We start from the raw sequence: 19,745 nt of genomic DNA, 5'->3' as shown, positions 1-19,745 counted from the left end.
ATAATAATGTACAGCTTAACATTCCCTGCATGTGCTGACCCTCAACTGTTCTGGGCCAGCTGATTCATATTCATTCTTTAAAATCCAGCTCAGGCACCCTTTCTCCCCAAGCAGTTTTTCTCATTGATCCCTGCCCTGCTGTAAGATAACAGGTCCAATTTGGTGCCCCTAAATAGCATAAGCTTATTTACATTGCTTCACTAGAATGCTCATCTCATTATACAGACCCTATGTAATCTACATTTTGCCTCCCTCTCCAAATTCAATCTCTGTCACACTACTCCTGATATGTTGTGCTCTAGCGCCACTGGTCTGATTTCTCTAGTCTAACTAATCACAATTTAAGAAACTTGGTCCTTCCTGATCTTTCCCCATAATGCTGTGTCCCTCCATCTTGGAATGGATGGCTCCTCAGGTCTCAGCAGGAAGGACCCCAACCTTGGGCAGTCTTTTCTGATCACCTAATCTAAAGTAGATTTTTTAGCTTCATCTCTGAGCATCATAATGTTTTACTTTTCCTTGCAGTACTTATTACTCTCTGATATAACTTTTTTGTTTTTTTTAGATTTCCTATATACTCTCCTTACCCTCATGTAGAATATAATCACTATGAACCAGAAACTTTGTCCTGATCCCTATTATAGGACCTGGCACCGAACTGGTGATAAATAAATACTTGTTGAATAAGTGAGAGAACTCATAATGTATAAGTTTAAGTATCTTTTTCACAAATCAGTAAGTTTCTTAAGAGCAGAAAGATTATGTTTCACTCCTCTTTGTATCCCCAATATCTAGCTTAGGATAAATTAACCATTTAATTATTGTTTTTCAAATGAATGAATCATTATCAATATCTTCACCAGAAGCCCTTATTTTCAAAACACTGCAAACTGGCTTTTTAAGGAAAAGTATTCAGACAGAACCTTAGAATGAATCTCTGAGAAATCAGACACACAAAGTTTAAGTGTTGCCTTAAATGACTAAAGCATCATGGCTGAAATAGTAATAACACGTTCTATTGCTTCCCTATGTGTACAGGCCCTCTTGCAGTTAGTTGGAGGCCTATCACTGGTTGTGGCCAACGCCATCAGTTACTTTGAACTGAGACAATGAAAGGCTATGTGAAATCCTGTGATCTTCCTCTGCCTCAGGAAACAAGGAGGCCATGTATTGCGATGGCAGAGACACAGATCAAGATCAAGACAATTTGAGTTATAGAAATGTCACACAGAGGACAGATGATCAAGAGAGTTGCCTGTATCTCCAAAAGAATTTGAGTGAGCAAGAAAAAAATAGCTTTTCATATTAAGCTATGGATATTTTGTTTTTATTGCTGCAGCAAAACTTAGCCTATTCTGACTAATAGAGAAACATCCTCCTATTTAAACATATACACACACACATACACACACACACACAGAGTCAATAGTCAATGCACTCTTTGTTATTAAAAAACACTCTGGAATTAAATTGCATAAATTTGTCAGCTTCTTGAATAAGTATGTCTCATGGGTGCAACTATATAAGAAAAGTAGGAGATGAGTGTCCATTTTCAGTGAGGTGGCTTAACCTTGCCTATTTCCATCAGAGCCTTGACTCAAAATGCACTGTAATTTGCTCTACAACATGAACCAAAATCACAATTTAGGATTAGGCTCCTTCTTAGCTATCTGCGAGAAAATATCTTAGAGTAGAAGATGAGTAATATTTCACCTGGGAAACCTCAAGTATTTTAGAATCTGAAATAATAGGACCAATCAAATAATTTGATAATTTGAATAATCAAGAGGAAGCATATGGTGATTTCAATTTTATCATTCCTTTGATCTAATCCTCTTAGATCTACTTCTCATTAGTGGAAAAGAGCATATCAAACACCATGTAGGTAAAGATCATGTTACATGGAGATGAGCATCCAACTAATTTGGCCAGAAAGTTCTTGAGTTTGGAGAGCAGGGTGCAAACACAAATTATTGTTTGACTAATAAAAGGCCTATATTTGGGGGAAATAGGAAAGAAAGGAAAATATTAAATAACAGAATACATTTTACTGATATTAGCCACTACAAATATAGCAAGCCAAGCAAAGCATATACAAAACACAATCAAGTTGAAAGTTTTGAAAAATGACATATGCTTATGTTTTTTTCCCACCATGAAATATGAAAAAGGATCTCTGTAAGTGCTTATTATCATAATGGCATTTGCAAATAAGTGGTTAGACTTTATTTTTAAAAATAAATGAAAATCATACTTCCAACATTTTAAAACATCCTTTAAAAAAGTTTTTTTTGCTAAAAAGCTTTCTCAATCTCTTTTAGCAGAGTATCATAATCTGAAATGTAATAAAGCCTAATTTGAATTCTTATGAAGTGAATGAAATGAGGAATATTTTAAAAATAGAGATCTTAATTCCTCCACTCTTGCATTTGTTCATTGGCTGGCACAGTTTTCTGTGCTCTTCTTTTGGGAACAGTTTGAGGAGGATTAAGTGGATTTTTGGGCCCACTTTAGGCTGTGAGATTGTTGGATGGAGTTTTTATATACTGACAAAGCTGAAAGAGCCCATATAAAAGTTCTAGTCTGCTTTAAGAATATCATGGTTAGACATGTTATCAATGTTAGACAATGAAAGATATTTCTAGTTACTTATATTAGATATATTGAAACTACTACCAATGATCAATAAGAGAAAAATCGTCAAACCGTAATATCTGTACATAATGTCACTGAATCATACTCCTTATGATAAGGAACATTTAAACTTAGATCAGTAGTCTTCATAATGGCAAGTGCTTGCCCAAGGGAGTCACGATGTGATTCAAAGGAGTGGAAGAAGAAAATAGCAAAACATATATTTATATTTATCTACCATAAAGAAAAAAAGAAATCTAACTTTTCTAATATACAAAATGACACTGAAGCCTTCCTTGGGTATGTAAATCAAACACACCATTTATGTACACATGTCACATACACGTCATATACAGTGCATGACGACTCCTGAGGGCAGGGAGGACATTGCCTAGCAGCCTTTTATGTCCTTGTTAATTTCGTTGTTCTAAGGCATACTGCACATTACATGAGCCCAGTTACGTAGATTTATTGTTTATGTTATCTCATTTTAACAAAACTAGCACTCACGGGATCGGGGCGGGGGGGGGGGGGGCGGTGGCGGTGGCAAGTGGCTTCAAAGGATTCCTCCAATAAATCCACAGATTGAAGGTGTTACAAGTACCAATAAGACACAAAATGACACTTTTATTTTTCTGTTAAGAGTGAGCTTGTAGCCAACTACATTCCAAGGCAGAAACCATGACAGTCTAATCCTATCTAACAAGAATTCAGCGTTCAGAATTATCAAGACATTATATGGATTTAAATATACTATGATTAGTAATGAACTGCTCCTTAAATGTAATTTGGTGTCTTTGTGAATCATCGTTTTCAACCCTAACTGCCATTAAAACTAAACATTAGACTGATCTTAGAAACAGTCTTCTGAATATCTGGATGACAAAACATGAAACTAATATCTTAAGTATAGCAATGCTTTTTAAGCACATGGCTTTAAATGTGCTTAAAAATGAGTAAGATAGTTCTATTTTTAGTTTTTTAAGGAACCTCCATACTGTTCTCCATAGTGGCTGTATCAATTTACATTCCCACCAACAGTGCAAGAGGGTTCCCTTCTCTCCACACCCTCTCCAGCATTTATGGTTTGTAGATTTTTTGATGGCCATTCTGACTGGTGTGAGGTGAGGGTAAGCTGGGATGAAGTGAGAGAGTGGCATGGACATATATACACTACCAAATGTAAAACAGATAGCTAGTGGGAAGCAGCCACATTGCACAGGGAGATCAGCTCGGTGCTTTGTGACCACCTAGAGGGGTGGGATAGGGAGGGTGGGAGGGAGACACAAGAGGGAGGGGATATGGGGATATATGTATATGTATAGCTGATTAACTTTGTTATACAGCAGAAACTAACACACCATTGTAAAGCAATTATACTCCAATAAAGATGTTAAAAAAAAATGAGTAAGATAAAATAACCGTTGTTTTAAAATATTTCATCTTTAAAACTTCTGGCTTCTATGTATTTTTATAGTATAGATAATATATTAGTACCATAATATATGTATATAATTTACAAATATATCCATGAACTGAGGGTTCTTACTTCAAAAATGTATCCTAACAGGTGAGTATAATCAAAAAAGTTAAGAAACAACAGTCTAGAGCAGCGGTCCCCAACATTTTTGGCACCAGGGACCGGTTTTGTGGGGAGGGGGGATGGTTCAGGCAGTAATGCGAGCGATGGGGAGCGATGGGGAGCGATGGGGAGCAGCAATGAAGCTTCCCTCACTCGCCCGCCGCTCACCTCCTGCTCTGCCGCCTGGTTCCTAACAGGCTGAGGACCACTACCGGTCTGCGACCCGAGGGTTGGGGAACCCTGGTCTAGAATAGATAGTGCCCAGCATGGTAGCCACTATCCACGTGCAACTATTGAGCACTTAAAATGTGCTTTGTGTTACAGAACTACATTTAAAAATTTTATTTAATTTTAAAAACAAAGCAGTGTCAAATACTGTTTTCTGTTAAACTCAATTATATTATTTTGGTAGGACTACATTTTACTTTATCTGTTGGAAACAAGCATATGAATTGAGATGTTCTGTAAGTTTAAAATATACACCTTATTGCAAAACAGAAAAAATACATAATGTCCATTAAGAATTTCGTGTTGCTTCAATCTAGAAATGATTATATTTTGGTTGAATAAAATATTAAGTTGAATGAAATAAAATTTTTTAAATTAATTTTATCTGTTTCTTTGTACTTTCCTTTAATGTGGCTACTATAAAATTTAAAATTACATATATCAATTGCATTATCTATTGGGCAGCTGGGCTAGAAGCAGTAAGTGCTAGATAGGGAGTTTTATAAAAGGAACATTTAGGAGAATAGCTCCATAACTTTTGCAAGATTCAAAACTAGACTAACAGATCATTTTTTTAACCTGAAAAAGTACACGTATATATACAACTTTAAAATAATGTGAAGATATTTTTAATTAGGGTTTACTCAGTTTAATACAACCAGGAATTTCCACTGACATCTACTGAGTCATACAGAAATCATGTACAGTTAACTGACATGACATTAAATTGTAGTTACCCAATTTTAATTCTACTTCAGAAAAAGAGCAGATTTTTTACTTTTGTGTAAAGACTGGAGCAACGAGGATAGAAAAAAGAAAAAAAGATAATATAGCAAGTTGATCTTTTTAAGAGAATAATAGACAGCAACAAATTTGGGTTCTTGATAATATGATACAATTTAAAAAAAAAACAAAAAAACTAAGTGTATTATCCTTTCCTCTTAAGAAAAGCAGATGAACTGGGCCAGCCACAGAGAGGTTTTTGTTTTTTTTTAATCCAAACTCTCTGATTCAGTTTGCCTATAATAATAATGGGTCAGCAAAATAAGATAATTAGTAGTTTTCTCATACAAAACAAATATCCAATTAGAAAATTTACTTACAGAATGTGTACATAGCTTAAAAATCCATCCCTCTACATGCTTTATTTTCAACATCCCCTGCCCTCACCTGCTCTTTATCTGAAAGATTCCTTTTACTGGACTCTAGCAACAGGTAGAGAATAGGTAACCTATGAGGTAAATGACTGTAGGTAAATAGAGCACATCAAAATATGGTGTATAATTAAGCTTAAATTACAGGGTTTTGGCTGTTTATTTTTAAGCATTTTCATCATAGAATTCGATTTGTATAATTGTCCTTTGAACATGAAATAACACATGAGGAGCTTTTTTTGAAAAACTCAATGCCTGGAATATCTTTGATTTCTCTGAAGAATTGTCATGTTTCACAGTTAAACATAAATGAAACTTGGTAGAGTCCCAGCTCAGAGCCCAAATCATCAACTCTGAAAATGTTTTGAGACTATGTTTTTTCCCCTTTTCCATGTCTTCTATTTTCTATAAACCCGATTCATTATTTATATATAACCATAATTTTATTGCATATACTCTGATAAGCTGTCACAAATACTTTCTAGAAAATGGAAGGGTAAAAATAGGTGTTTATTTAATATGTAGTTAATAACCTTTCTAAATATCAAGATCATATAACTTATGGTGAAGTATTCCTAAGGAAGTATGTAGATACTACTCATTTGAATGCAGAGTTGCCTGTAATTAGGGAACAGTTATATAGGCTTGCTGTGGTCCCTTTAAACATGTTCTTCTAGAAAATTAACCCAAATATAAACTGTAGACTAAAAAAAATCTGCTTTGGTAAATATTACATATTGGCTCTAAAACAGAAGAGTCGAGCATACACTCTGAAAAACAAATTTCTTATGAGTTTAAACAGATAACGTTATGATATGTTTCAAGGGAAAACACTATGTAGTGGAGCAATGTTTTTCTTTATGTTAAAAAGGAATAATGCATATTTGTTAAAGCTTATTTTCATACAAAATGAAAATAAACAATTCTAGCACAATTAAGTAACATTAGGAATAGTTACATATTTTCTGTCAGAAAAACTGTTCCTAATTCTGATGATACTGACACAAAAATCCTTTTTAAAACTTATTTCTATTTGAGTATGTTGTATATTCTCTATGAGAACTGACTTTTCTAGAAAAGGTGCTGTTTTTCAAAGCTCAAATATAGGAAGCTAGCACATGCCAGAACAGAAATTAATATTGCTCTTGGATCTGTCTCATCTCAGGGATGTGTCTCAGCTCTTTAGAAAGGTTTCTAAATGGTGACTTTATTGATATACAAATCAGTTAAGAAATATAACTTGTCTCATATATGGAAAAATTTTCTAAGAATAATATTTAAACCTATGGTCCTAACTGCACTATCAGAAAAAAATGGGTTGGGCTGTGGGTAATCAACAGTCAGTTTAAGATCTCTCACCCTAAACGCTGTCTGTTCATGGCAATAGTTGAGCACCTGTAATGTTATTCAAGATAGGTAAAGTATCAAAAGGCAAAGTTAAAGAAATTACAAAAAATTTTTCCTTTTGTTTCCCTTTGTCTTTACAAAAGAGCAACCCTAAGCTGAGTTCAAAAAATTTATAGATTTCATAGCCCATTACACATATAAAGTCAATAGTTATCTTTTCTGACATATTGTATATATTTTAACTCAAAGAGTGGTGTTTTAACACTGTTTTTAAGTTCATTGCTCAGGAGCACCAATCTTTTCACTTACCCCGTGCTAAGCAGGAAACAGAATACTGTAAATATTAAATGCATGGTAAATGCAGAAATCACTAATCAGTTTAAAATAAATTACAGCTTTCATGTGTTATCGTTCCAGTACACAGGGTGTTCCTCCAGAGGATCCAGGGGCTTTTCTTGCCACTGCTACTGGGGGCAAAGTATTGCTACCATTAACAAGATCTAACCTCATTTACGTAGGACTAGGCATGAGGCCTGTGTATGGACATGGTTAGTACTCTTTACTATCCTCATCCCCCACCAGCAACCACTATTTCCACCTGCTCTGTATCCTAAGACATGTATATCCTGAGAAGAGGACACAGTGAATTAATTTGCATGCTTATTAATGGCTTTTGAATTATATATGTAGAGTACTCTACTCATCTTAAGGAAACTGGAAAACCAGATAACATACAGTGTTTATTTCTAGTTTGGGTTGCAAGGCAGCTACTGCATTAAGCAGTTAATAGATGCATTCTGCATGCCAAAGTGAAGGTTATGGAAGCAGAAAGAAGAGATAGATCAATCTGGTCTGGGTTAGTTTTGCAGAAGGTAGGGTGATAGCTGAGTCTTGGAGACTGGGCAAAATGTGGCAAGTAAGTGGTTGGAAATGATCCAGGTAGCCTGTGAAGAAGTCATTCTGGATTGTGTGGAAGGGACTTTCCAGAAACGAATAGAAGATACAGTTTGCTAAGATGAAGAGCAACATACTTTAGCAGATCTGGAATGGCAGGAAAATTCTGGAATGGATCCCAGAGTTGATGAAAACCATTTAGAGATGTAGACCAGAGGAAAATAAAACAAAACAAAACAGAACAAACAACAACAATGAAAACAACAAAACTGGTACTCTCTTGTATTTTTAAGGTATTTTGCCTGCTTGTGGTGTGTAATGAAATGACACATACATTTGAGTCTAGAGGCTGGAAGGGCAGCTAGAAGGTCTGTTAACCCAAGGTGAACAGTTAGTAGCAATAGAAATAGAAGGAAGGAAGCAAATGTAAGTAATTTAAAAAATTTTAAACTCTGCCAATTAAAAATAGGAAGACAAAGGAAAAGGAGCAAAATTTGAATGTTTATGAAGTAGTTCAAGGAAAGACTTTAGAAAGAAAAAGAGAAAGTCCTCATGAGATGTCCTGGCAGATGAAATTGCAATACGTGTTTAAGGCAAAGTAGTGAAAGTGAGTGGGATATCAAGGATATGGCACTAGGTCATGGGAAGCTGGGGGAGTTCTGCCTTGGTCTGATATTGAGGACTCATCAGAGGGAGGAAAGGATCATTTGAAAGCAAACCAAACTTAAGAGCAAATTCCAAGCCCTCATTGTTTGGAACAAAGAGAAAAAACTGACGCTGGATGAAGAAGAGACCCATATCTCCATTTAATAATAATAATTAAAAAATCAGTAATGGGACTAACTACTTTGCATAGATCATCTCAGGGATATAAGGCAGGTGAGGGAGGACATCTTCAATTGTCTCTGAAAAGTACTACTGTTGTGCTCTCAATCTATAGATCCAATAGCTAAGAGCTGGTCCTCCCCTGGAATTCTTTCCCTGTGTATTTGTATTTCACAAACCAATTTTTCTCACTTAATTCTGATAGAGAACTTTGCCTGGTTGATTGTGGGTGGTCTGCTTGTTTGTTTGGATTTTTGCATTTTTACCCCAGCTGCTTGTTTAAATGACTTTTTTTGCTTCTAATTATCTTACATCTTTTTAAATTATTTCAAAATATTTATCTATCTTTTAATATTTAACTGTGTAAATGCATGGAGAAAAACAAAAACTAAAAACTACAACTGTGCTGGCATGAAAGGTACATAGAGGTCTTTCCTAAAGTTCTCAGTCTACATTTCACCACAAATATTCTTTTTCTTAACAGTCTATTCTTTTTGGAAATACAACTTATCAAAATTTGTGCTAATAGTTTTGTTTATTTGTTTAATGGAAATCTTTTTACTCACTGTGAGGTTCAGAAAGGAAGGATTGGGCCTGATCTTTTTTCAACATTGTGAACACAGACCCCCAGCTACCAGGAACCAATGGTGGGCATGTATTAAATGTTTGTGGAATTAATGAGTGAATAAGTGAATGACTGAGTTAAGATGATGGTGTCTGCTCTGAAAAGGAAACAAAATATATTTTTGTTCATGTATTGGTGAGTTGCAGTCCTTTTGAGTGCCTGAAAGTTGTTGTTCAATTCTGGCCCCAGAAGAACACTTTGACTAGAAATGAGGGAAATGTTTCTTCTATGTTCTAGGCCTCATTCTAAATCACTGATCTTAATGAAACCTTAAACCACAGACGTCCAACTTTGTCTTAGAATTGAAAAAAAAAAGTCTCTTTTTTAGGACAACCCAGAGCTTAAATGAGGTCATATTAATAACACAGAAACTCAAATAAGAAGACATCATAATACAGTAATTTATTACAGTTTTTTATATTGGCCAGTCTTTGGAATAATACTGATCATATTGATTCATACTCCTCAAAGCAGGAATTCAGTAGAGCTCTCCACAATGATGGTTCAATTCTTTCCATTATCAAAATAAGGAGGGAAAAGCAGCAAAACCCCTGTGTTGCTCTTTGTATAAAAGTCAGATTCCCATACTCACCTGAGTCAGGCAGTGCCCAGCTTATCCCTCGATCCTCTAGGAGCGAAATATCTGTCTCATTCACTGACTTTACCAAGCATCTCACCCTAATGAGGCACAAGCCATGTTTTTTTTGTATCCATAGCAGAATGTCAACTTTGATCAAGGTCTAGGCCTACTCAACACACTTTTTAAAATGCAAATCTAATCATTTCACTTATCTGCTCAATGCCCTATCATTGTTTCTCATTGTTCTTAGAATTCCTAAATCTTTAATGAGACGCTGTGTGGCCTGCTGCCTGTTTTCAACCTTACTTGACACTGCTCACCCCTTACTCAAAGCATTCCAGCTGGCTTTGCTCATCTCTTTCAACATGCCAAGCCTCTCTCTTCCTCTGGCTTTCATCCAGACTTTTTCTCTGCCTCAAACCTGGCCTCCTTCACTCCATGACCACATCAGATCAACACCTAGTGACTCTTCAGATCCACTTTAAATTTATTTAACAAATATTTTCTGAGCGAATACCATGTGCCAGGGACTACTTTAGGCTTTAGAGAGCTAGACAATAATAAAACAAAAAAAAATCCAAATATATATAGGAAGTAATTGGGTATGATCAATGTAATAGAGAGAATTTTAAAAGGTAGATGACTTGTAACATGGTGGCTCTTTTTAGATTGGATGAACATGGACAGTCTCTCTGAGAAGAAGACATTTAAACCAAATCAGAAGAATAAGGAACTGGCCCCAGAAAGATCTGGGGCAGAGGGAAGAGCAAGTATGAAATCCCTAAAATGGGAATGAGTTTGGTGTGTATGAAGAACAAAAGATGGCTTGCATAGAGAGGAAGAGCATTTTGAGACAAACTAAGAGATACAGGTACAAGAGGTACAGGTACTGAGAGATACAGATACCTATTCATGCAGGGTTTTGTGAGACAGGGCAGGGAAGGAGTTTGGATTTTATTCTCAGTGAACAGTCAGGAAGCCAGTGGAGGGTATAAGCAGAAAAGTGAGCTGGTATAATTTATGGTTTAAAAAGATAATTTGATTTTGCTGTGTGGAGAATGGATTACAGGTAGGGAGCAAAAGTGAAAGAGATAAATAATATAAGAGGTTCAAGGAGAACTGGCTTAGTTTGGCAGAGGGGGAAATGGAAAAGAGACAGACCCAGGGTGTACACTGGAACAATTCAGTAACAGAAGCTGATGAATTGGATGTTCAGCCTAAAGGAAAGACACATCAGAAAAATTTTTAGAGGTTTTGCTTGATCGTCCAGATGAATGGCAGTGCCAATGCCATCAGTGCAGTGCTGTGCCCAAGAGAACACTGTCTGGGTTAGAATTCTGGCTCCACCACTTAACACTGACCATATGACTGTGAATAAGTTACCTAACCTCTCTACTCATTTGTTTCTGTGTTTATAAAATCAGGAAAATAACAACCCTACCTCATAAGCTTACTGTGGGAATTTAATAATGTAATTCTTGGACTCCCCAATGGGGAGCCAAAACAAATGTCACCTATACAAACTGCCCAAACAGCTTTTGGAATATAAGTTCTCAATGAATGTGCCTGTGATTGTTATTACTGTTGTTGCAAGTATTATTATAACCTAGATGTGGAAGACAATGAAATATGCAGACCTGAGAAAATCAACATATTTTAGCCATTAAGCTTGAGATATTCATTAGTCATTAGAGATGTTGGTAGGCAGAAGTACATAAGTCTGATGCTCCGAGGAATAGTCAGTCCTGAAGATACAGTTTGGAAGTCACTTATTTACAGATGGCATTTAGAGCCATGCATAAATTCCCCTAGGGAGATATGGTAGAGAGAGAAGAAAGGGAGCCCAAATTTCTGCTTAGTGGCACTTCGACATTTAGATATCAGGGTAAGAGAGGAGGAGCTAGCAAAGGAGGCTGAGAAGGAGCAGACCGTGAGGCAGGAGGAAACCCTGGTGTGATGCCAAGAAACAAGCATGACCGAAAGGGACTGGTTAACTGTGTCCTGTGCTATGGAGAGATGAAATAAGATGAGAACAGAGAAGTGACCAATGGAATCGACAATCTCGAAGCCCCAGGAGTCTCAACAAGGCCTTTTTCAGTAAAGTATAAGAAAGGGAAACCTGAATGTCACTTCCTCTGGGAAACCTTTTCCGAGTGTGTAGAATAGATTAGCTGCCTTCTCACTGCACTCACCGTTTCTCTAGGTAATTATAAAGAAAGTCAACTTTGCACTAAATCATTATCTATGTAAAGGACATCATTTTTGTAATTATTCATTTATTTTCTATCTCCCCCAATAGCTAGTAATCTATTGGACAGCAGAGATCACATCCATCTTATTTTTCACAATATGCTCAATAAGTATGCCTGATACTTAATATTGCTCAATTTATATAGAATTAATGAATGGCTGAATTAATCAATTAATGAATGATACTACATGACTGTACCTAAAACACATTTTTTTTGTTTTTTAAACTAACTTCTTTTAACTAACACTCACACTAACCGACATGCTTACTTTCAGGTTTTCTATGTTTTTGGCATAACTAAATAATTGCTTTTATTGCAACCTAACATTTTGGAGGGAAAAAGTAGAATAAAAATAATGAGCAGTCTACTTTGCACTGTATCATTATCTATCTAAAGTTTCTATTTTTCCAAAGGACAAACAATATCTCTACTCCAGGAGATCATTTTAGCACTCAATCTAAAATTGATTACCATCCAGCCCTTATTAAAACTCAGTTGATACAACTGGTATTTGAGAGAAGAAATCTATGGACTCAGTTAACTGTCATTGCTCTAAATTGGTTTTTCGCTCTATCCTATTATAAGTAAATTCTTACTTGAATTGTATTTGGTTGCATCTTTGTTGAAATGGCACTATAGAAGTTGTGGTCATTTATTATTATGTCTTTGGCTTTTACAGAGGGTTAATACATAATCATATGCTTGAGAATATTTCTGCATCTTCTAATGACATAAAGACTATCACACCATTCCTATATTTTTCTTGGTGTTCCAACTAAAAACAACTCATGATAAATTTCTCTGTACTATAGTGTGAAAAAAAACCTTGTGTAATTTTTATAAAATATAGATATATATGTTTCCTTTATCTGATAACAACAATTATGAAATTCAATCCATTATCCTTTTTACCTTGCTTCTAGGAAATTGGGATATACATTTATGTTCAATTCCAGTATATATTCGTAGTCTAAGTTTCTGCCTCTTTCTTTATAGTATGGGTATTCATATTCAATATGATTTTAGCGACCTATTTATATGTGTGTGTTTGTCACAAATTACATCCACTTTTTTGAAGTAGAAAGAGTTTGAATAAATAAAAATAAAAAGAATTTCCTTCTCTCTCCTTTTTAGTTAATCCCAGAAATAATCCATCCTTCATGGTTTTGCTCAAATACTACCAAGTTCATGAAGACATTTTTGACTCTTCAAGGACAGACTGATTCCCTCTCCCACCTCCTAAGAACACATTTGGATGATAGTGGGTTATTATCATCTTATAAAATTTAATAATTGATTATATATTACTCTCAAATATAAGGTCACATTTAGAGTTGTTTCTTTGCTTTAGGATTTAGAGCCAAACAAATAAAAACAATGCAAAAAAAAAAGAAAAATAATGACAAAACATTGTGCCACTTGAGAAATGAATATGCTTTTCTTTTTAAATCATAACTACCTAGAGTTTACCAAATCTCCTTTCTGCTAGACTGCTCAGATTCAAATAAGAATCTCGATCACTGCATTCATATTGACCCATCTGATATTCTATGCTTCCTTTCTTTCTTTGTTCTGATTTTTTTTTATATATCAAGTGACCATGTACATACAAATCAATTAATAAATATATATTATTATGAAGTACAATATCAATTATTACTCTCTATTGAGTGCTTGTTTTCCCCCTCAATTAGATTGAAAACTCTTTAAAGATAAGGACTGTATTGTTCTTACTTTTTATCCTGCATAGAAGATGTACAGTTCTGCAAACAAGTGTTATATATTTGATGACTGACCACACCAAAGTTATATTTATTTCTGTCATTTGTCTGATAATACTTCAAGCACTATTATTGCATAGACATTATAGTTATAAGAATTAACAGGTCTCACAACCATTTCTAATAGAATAAATATAAATTTAGTTGTTCATTAAAATTGATACACAGTAATGTTAATGAAAGCTTGTTTTAAATGGTTTAGCCTTACATGGCATTATGAAGTTAGCTAAATGTAATTCTTCAAATGTAACTAGTAAATAAACTAGCACTCTATTATTTTTTCCATGGATGGGTAGTAGAGACATAAGATTACTAAGTAAAATATTTAATTAGACCCTTTACTAAAAATTTGCCAAATATCCAGAGATATCAGTAGTTCTGAAATCTTTGAGAATCTTTTTCTAATATAAATCACATGTGCTTGAATTATGAATGCATAATTATCTCTAAAATATCCATATCAAAATAAAAGTGTCTTATTAAATTTCCATCAGATAAAAATCTTATGTTTGCCTAAGGTAGATCTCCACAAAGATAGTTTTTTAAAATTTTTCTCTAAAAAATAACATAATTTTATTCTAAATTTAGAGAGGGGGCTGAAACACATTTTTAACACTAAATTAGTTAATGTTTTTTTCATTTTTAATATTTGAAAATATATGTGGATAGTTTCTATTTTCAAATACGTTTACTATATAATACCTCATCTTAATAGTGAAGAATTTATTTCATATTCTCTTTCAACGCTTGTCCATAAGTACATATGCTTATCCTATTTACAATAAAAATATTTAATACTATTTTCCTCTCTTAAGACTACCTAATCAAAGTATTTCTCACTGTTTCCAACACGATAATTTTTATTTTTATTTTAACTATATACCAGAATATTAAAAAATAACTCTATTAATAATTATTTTAAATACATTTTAAAGGACATTTATATAACATGTATTAGATAACCAAGGACAAAGAGTTAAAACTGGCTGAGGACAAAGAATGTATATAACCAAAAGTGAAAGAAAGTCTAAATGTTTACTAAAAGAAGTGTGAGACTGAATGAGATATGATTATGGAGAACTCTAAGATGAAACTGGGGAAGAGAGGTTAGCAGGCAGAATCCACTATCCCCTAGCCTTTTTTTTTTCAATCTTATTGCAGTTTTTCTTACCACCAATAGCATTTTCAATGCAATGATATTGATAGTCCATGTTACCACTTCAAAGGAAACCACAAAAGGGTCTTGGTTGAGAAACTAACTCCAACCTGTTCCTAGCTTCTTCAAAACAATGCTATCATAGGAGGTATTTTTTTCTTCTATGCTAATTCTTCTTTGTAATAAACAAAATATATTTTTAACATTAAATACTTTAAACTGGAAATTTGGCTGCTAGATAGCTGTATGAAATTTTTTACTGAAACATTATCACCTTTTTAGTTATTGCTAAAACAAATAAACTTGTAATATTTTTCCTCTGGGATGGCAAATTCAAATCAAAACGAATTATATTATCTGTTTCAGACATCCTGATATTTCCTGGCAATCAGCTGAGAGCAAATCTCATAATTAGCCAATTTGTACATTGGACCCCAAAATTCATTTCCTTAACACCAAAACATCCAAATTAAAACACAGCTTAGGATTTCCTCTGACATGGGATCAAATCTTATTTTCTACTTAATGTCCAAACCTCTTCCAAGTGCCAACTAAACAGCAATACTTTTGGATCCCACACCCAAGAAACCTTGGCTTACCTCGTTACTGTTAGACAAAGTATTAACAACAACAACTAAAACCCTACAGTCTTTATTGTTGCAGTTCTCCTGGCATATCAGCTGTTGAGTTGGTTGCGGTGTACCACACAGGCAAAGTGTGCTGAAACAAATGTTATGATAACTTATTCTTCATGAATTAATTCATTTAAATACATTTGCACAAGGCCCAACACATATTTTAGGAAGTGACCAGAATACATATGTTCTAGAACTAATGTCCCAAAACTCACCTAAGAATGTTTCACTAACAAAGTTTTGTACTTTATCATGTTGAGAGGAGGTCTATAAAGGACGCTGACTCTTAGTGGTGATTATTAGTTTACGACGTCTTTAAGAGGAACAAAGGAGTCAACTAAAGGTTAAATCCTAAACTGCAGTAGAGCCAGAACAAATATTTACCATTGGAAAAATCATCCATCATCAACACCAACACTGCCTGCCATTATACAGACCAAGTTCTTCATTTTTTAACTGGTTAATCTTTTGTCCTGCAATCCAATTATTCAGAGTATGGCATTTAAAGATAGGATATGAACATGAATATAGGATTCAAATTGGATCAAAGTCAGGTCCTCATCAGTTCTGAATACATTTTTTAAAATGGGCAAAGCTTATACCAACATAACACAGTTTATTTTATGGGATCTTACTGTATGTGAGTACAACAAGTAACAGAGTGAGGCAACATAAGGGGTGGCCAACAGACTTTTTTTAAATAAAATCAGTGTATATGACTTTGTGGATGTTCAAATCCTTAAAAATACTGTTACCACAATTTGGCATCTAATTTGAAATTTTCAATTGGAAGACTAGTCACTGCATCAGGATTTTCAATTTAAGAAATTCACAAAAATATGAGAAAAATAATTGCTAAAAACAACTAAGCTATAAACAATGCCATGATTAAAGTTAAATGCATTAAAGATAGTGCAGATACTCACATTCAAATCTTGCCTAAGAAACAAATGACAACACTATGATATTTAAGATTAATTTAAGAAGATTATTATTAACATCTCTTTATATATCTTCTAATATAGAGAGTTTTCATTGGTGGGAAGTCATTCATCCCTATGCAGTGAAATTATAAGAATAACTGAAGCAATGCATGATTAGACATGATGGGGAAACTAATGCATATTTGAACAATGGTACAGAAATATTTTATATCTACATTGACAGAGTGTATCTATTATATCATCCACCATACTCCAAATTCAAAATAGAAAACTAGAAAAAGATCAAGATCTCACTTTGCTTTGCTAACATATCTCCTTCCCCAAGACACACAAACTTGATTGACAAAAATCATTCCTTTTTATATTTTGAGATTGTCAGAAACACAGATTATGATTACACAGAAGGGATTAGAATAATCATAACTAACACTGAAGAGAAAAATAAACTGATTCTCAATGGCTAAAATAAGTTATATTAACAATTATTATAAAGAAGAATATAATTCAAATTATTTTTTCAAAATATTTCAGAGTAAAGAATGAGTGAGGTATCTTTTTGTGCCCAAATAACACAAATGATAACTTTTAAGTGTATAATCAGGGACAAGACTTCGATCAGTTAAGATTAAAAAAAAAAAAAAAAAAACTTTTGTAATGAATTGTACTCTTAGCAAATACCTTTAACTAAAATACCACAGATAAAGGTGTCTTATTAAATGATATAGCTATTTTACTCACCAAATTGTGATAATACTATAAAAAATAAACTTATACAAGTAGAATAGCAAGTTTATGCCTATTTCAGAGTACTTAAAAATTTATTTTAAATAATATTGTTCTATACTTTTCTTCAAAATGAAAGATCACTAGTTTGATTTTGTTTTACATGTATATACATTACTGAGTTGAACTCTTTGACACTTTATGAAATCAATGCATGTTTTGCAAATCAAATAATTCAATCAAAAGACATTTAAACAAAATATTTCTAATTATATTTGATAAACTTAAGAAACAAACAAACAAACCTACACAGAAATGGTAATCATTCCCCAAAGCTAGTCCATACATATATTCTTGAAGAGAATAAAAACTTGTTTCTACATTCATGGCAAACCTCAGGCAATTTTAAAACACTGTAAAAAAGACAAGTAGAAGAGAGAAAAATCTGCCCAGGGACTAATTCTTCTTAAGAAAGGCCCTGCCATTGCTTCCTTTCACATTTCTATAAAGCCAAGTTAAGAAGAGCACTCCATAACAATGCGAATAATTTCATTACCTTTTATATTAAATATTAAAACCAACCCTAGCTGTCTTTTGTCAAGTAATTTATGAATATTTATAGAATTTATTGAAAATATCAAAAATTTTGCTTCAAAATCAGCAAGCATAGAACAATGAGTGAAACAAAGCAAAGCAAAACAAAACAATTCAAAACAAAACTATCACATATTTCATGGATTGATGGGGGGAAAAAAAAGAGAAATTTCTTACCGAGTACCCCAAGTCGATAGTTGACTGTGATGACGATCACATTGCCATAACTTGCCAAGACACTCCCATCATATAAATTTCCAGTCCCTTCCATATATGAGCCACCATGGATATACACCATCACTGGTTTGGGACCCCCACTGTCCCGAATATCTGAAAAACAAATGGTTGGCAATTGTCCTTATCCTCAACACGCATAATGAAGCAGAGAATACATTTTCCATTTTAGGGACAAGAGGGAATGATTTTAACATAGTTATTTCAATTCCTGTCTTTGTTAAAGTGTTTCTTAAGCAACTTATATTAAGATCTATTGCAGAAAAGAGAAATAGATATCCATTGTTTTCTACCTAAAATTTTGTTAAATATTATAAACTGAATTGCAAAACTTGGACAAATTGGAAGTAGGTGTGAATTTGAGTGCTTTTTTTTTTTTTATTGATTCCTGATGTGACAGTAGAATCAAAAGAAATAATAGAATGATAATGATTCTTAAAACTTCTTTTTACAAATGTTATAGACCTCATATGGAATTTATGAACCATAAACTAAGTACAATGGTATCACTGCTACTATGAATAAAACACTGTTTTTCCATTTCTTAATTACTGTAAAGATATGTACTGAATGCATCATAATTACATGGAATAATTTATGCTCCAATATGAGAACATAATTACAACACTGTGCTATAGAAGTTGCAAGAAGTTTCATTTAACTATTCAAGTACTGTCAGATGAATGTTTAGGCAATAGAGTCCAAACATCTATATTTCTGTCTTTGTTGCATTTAGGGGACTTTCATTTAAATGATATTTTTCAGTTCAGTCCAGATTATCTGCTCATTCCAATTACCCTTACCCTTCGGAAGAAGACTAACATATTTTTTACCCTCTTTTTGTAACTATTCTACTCTTCTTAGCCCCACTTTGGCTCTAAGATTTTGTCATGCAGACATGAGACAGAATACAGCTAAGTCCAAGCGTAAAATGCCAAAGTTTAGGGTGATGTTAAAGTGATTTCTACAGCTCTAAATTTTAATCAAATGTATGTGCTTTTCCAAGATACTTTACCCCGATTATGAAGTTTTCAACAAGGGTCTAGAAATAATACATAAGGGAAACACAGGATAATTTTAATTGGTATTAAAATATACTAATTTCTAGAGATAAAAATGCTAAACAGTATATTGGTGAACATGGTTTTAACTATTATGTAGATTGAAGTATTATATGTGTACATATATCTATATGATTATGAATATAAACATACCTAAAACATTACTATTATATAATGGTCGATGATCTCTTCTGCCCACAATTGAAACAAAATTACATCAAGTGTATTATCTTTCTTTTATGACAATATTAAAAGTGTCATTTAAAAGTATGGCTTTGTTCCTTTGCTTTTGACATTTTTTATCAGACAAATCTCCTACATCATAACAATTGAGGTTTCAACTTTCAGAATGGACTAACATGATATATAAACTCATTGAAAAAACTGGTGATAATTTAGAGGCTGCTTTACATTTCTTGTAAAAAAGATGACTAGTGTAAATGCTTCAATTTTTCTACTATAATAATAAAGTGATTTCTTTCAATGAAAATCATTT

At 33.6% G+C, this 19,745-nt stretch overlaps 1 protein-coding gene across 6 annotated transcripts in view; it reads right to left on the bottom strand.

Annotated features, from left to right (window-relative positions):
• Positions 1-19,745, bottom strand: part of NLGN1 (neuroligin 1) — a 713,955-nt gene that overhangs the window by 482,592 nt on the left and 211,618 nt on the right. For all 6 annotated transcript variants that reach the window (XM_068547421.1, XM_068547420.1, XM_068547419.1 and 3 more), the window contains one exon: positions 18,132-18,284. In XM_068547421.1, coding sequence (XP_068403522.1) covers positions 18,132-18,284 — 153 coding nt within the window. The remainder of the gene's footprint in view (positions 1-18,131; positions 18,285-19,745) is intronic.

This window comes from Eschrichtius robustus, chromosome 6 (genome assembly GCF_028021215.1).
Source record: "Eschrichtius robustus isolate mEscRob2 chromosome 6, mEscRob2.pri, whole genome shotgun sequence".
NCBI classification, from domain to species: domain Eukaryota; kingdom Metazoa; phylum Chordata; class Mammalia; order Artiodactyla; family Eschrichtiidae; genus Eschrichtius; species Eschrichtius robustus.
Note: the sequence above shows the minus strand (reverse complement) of the source record. Positions and strands in the feature narration are given on the sequence as shown.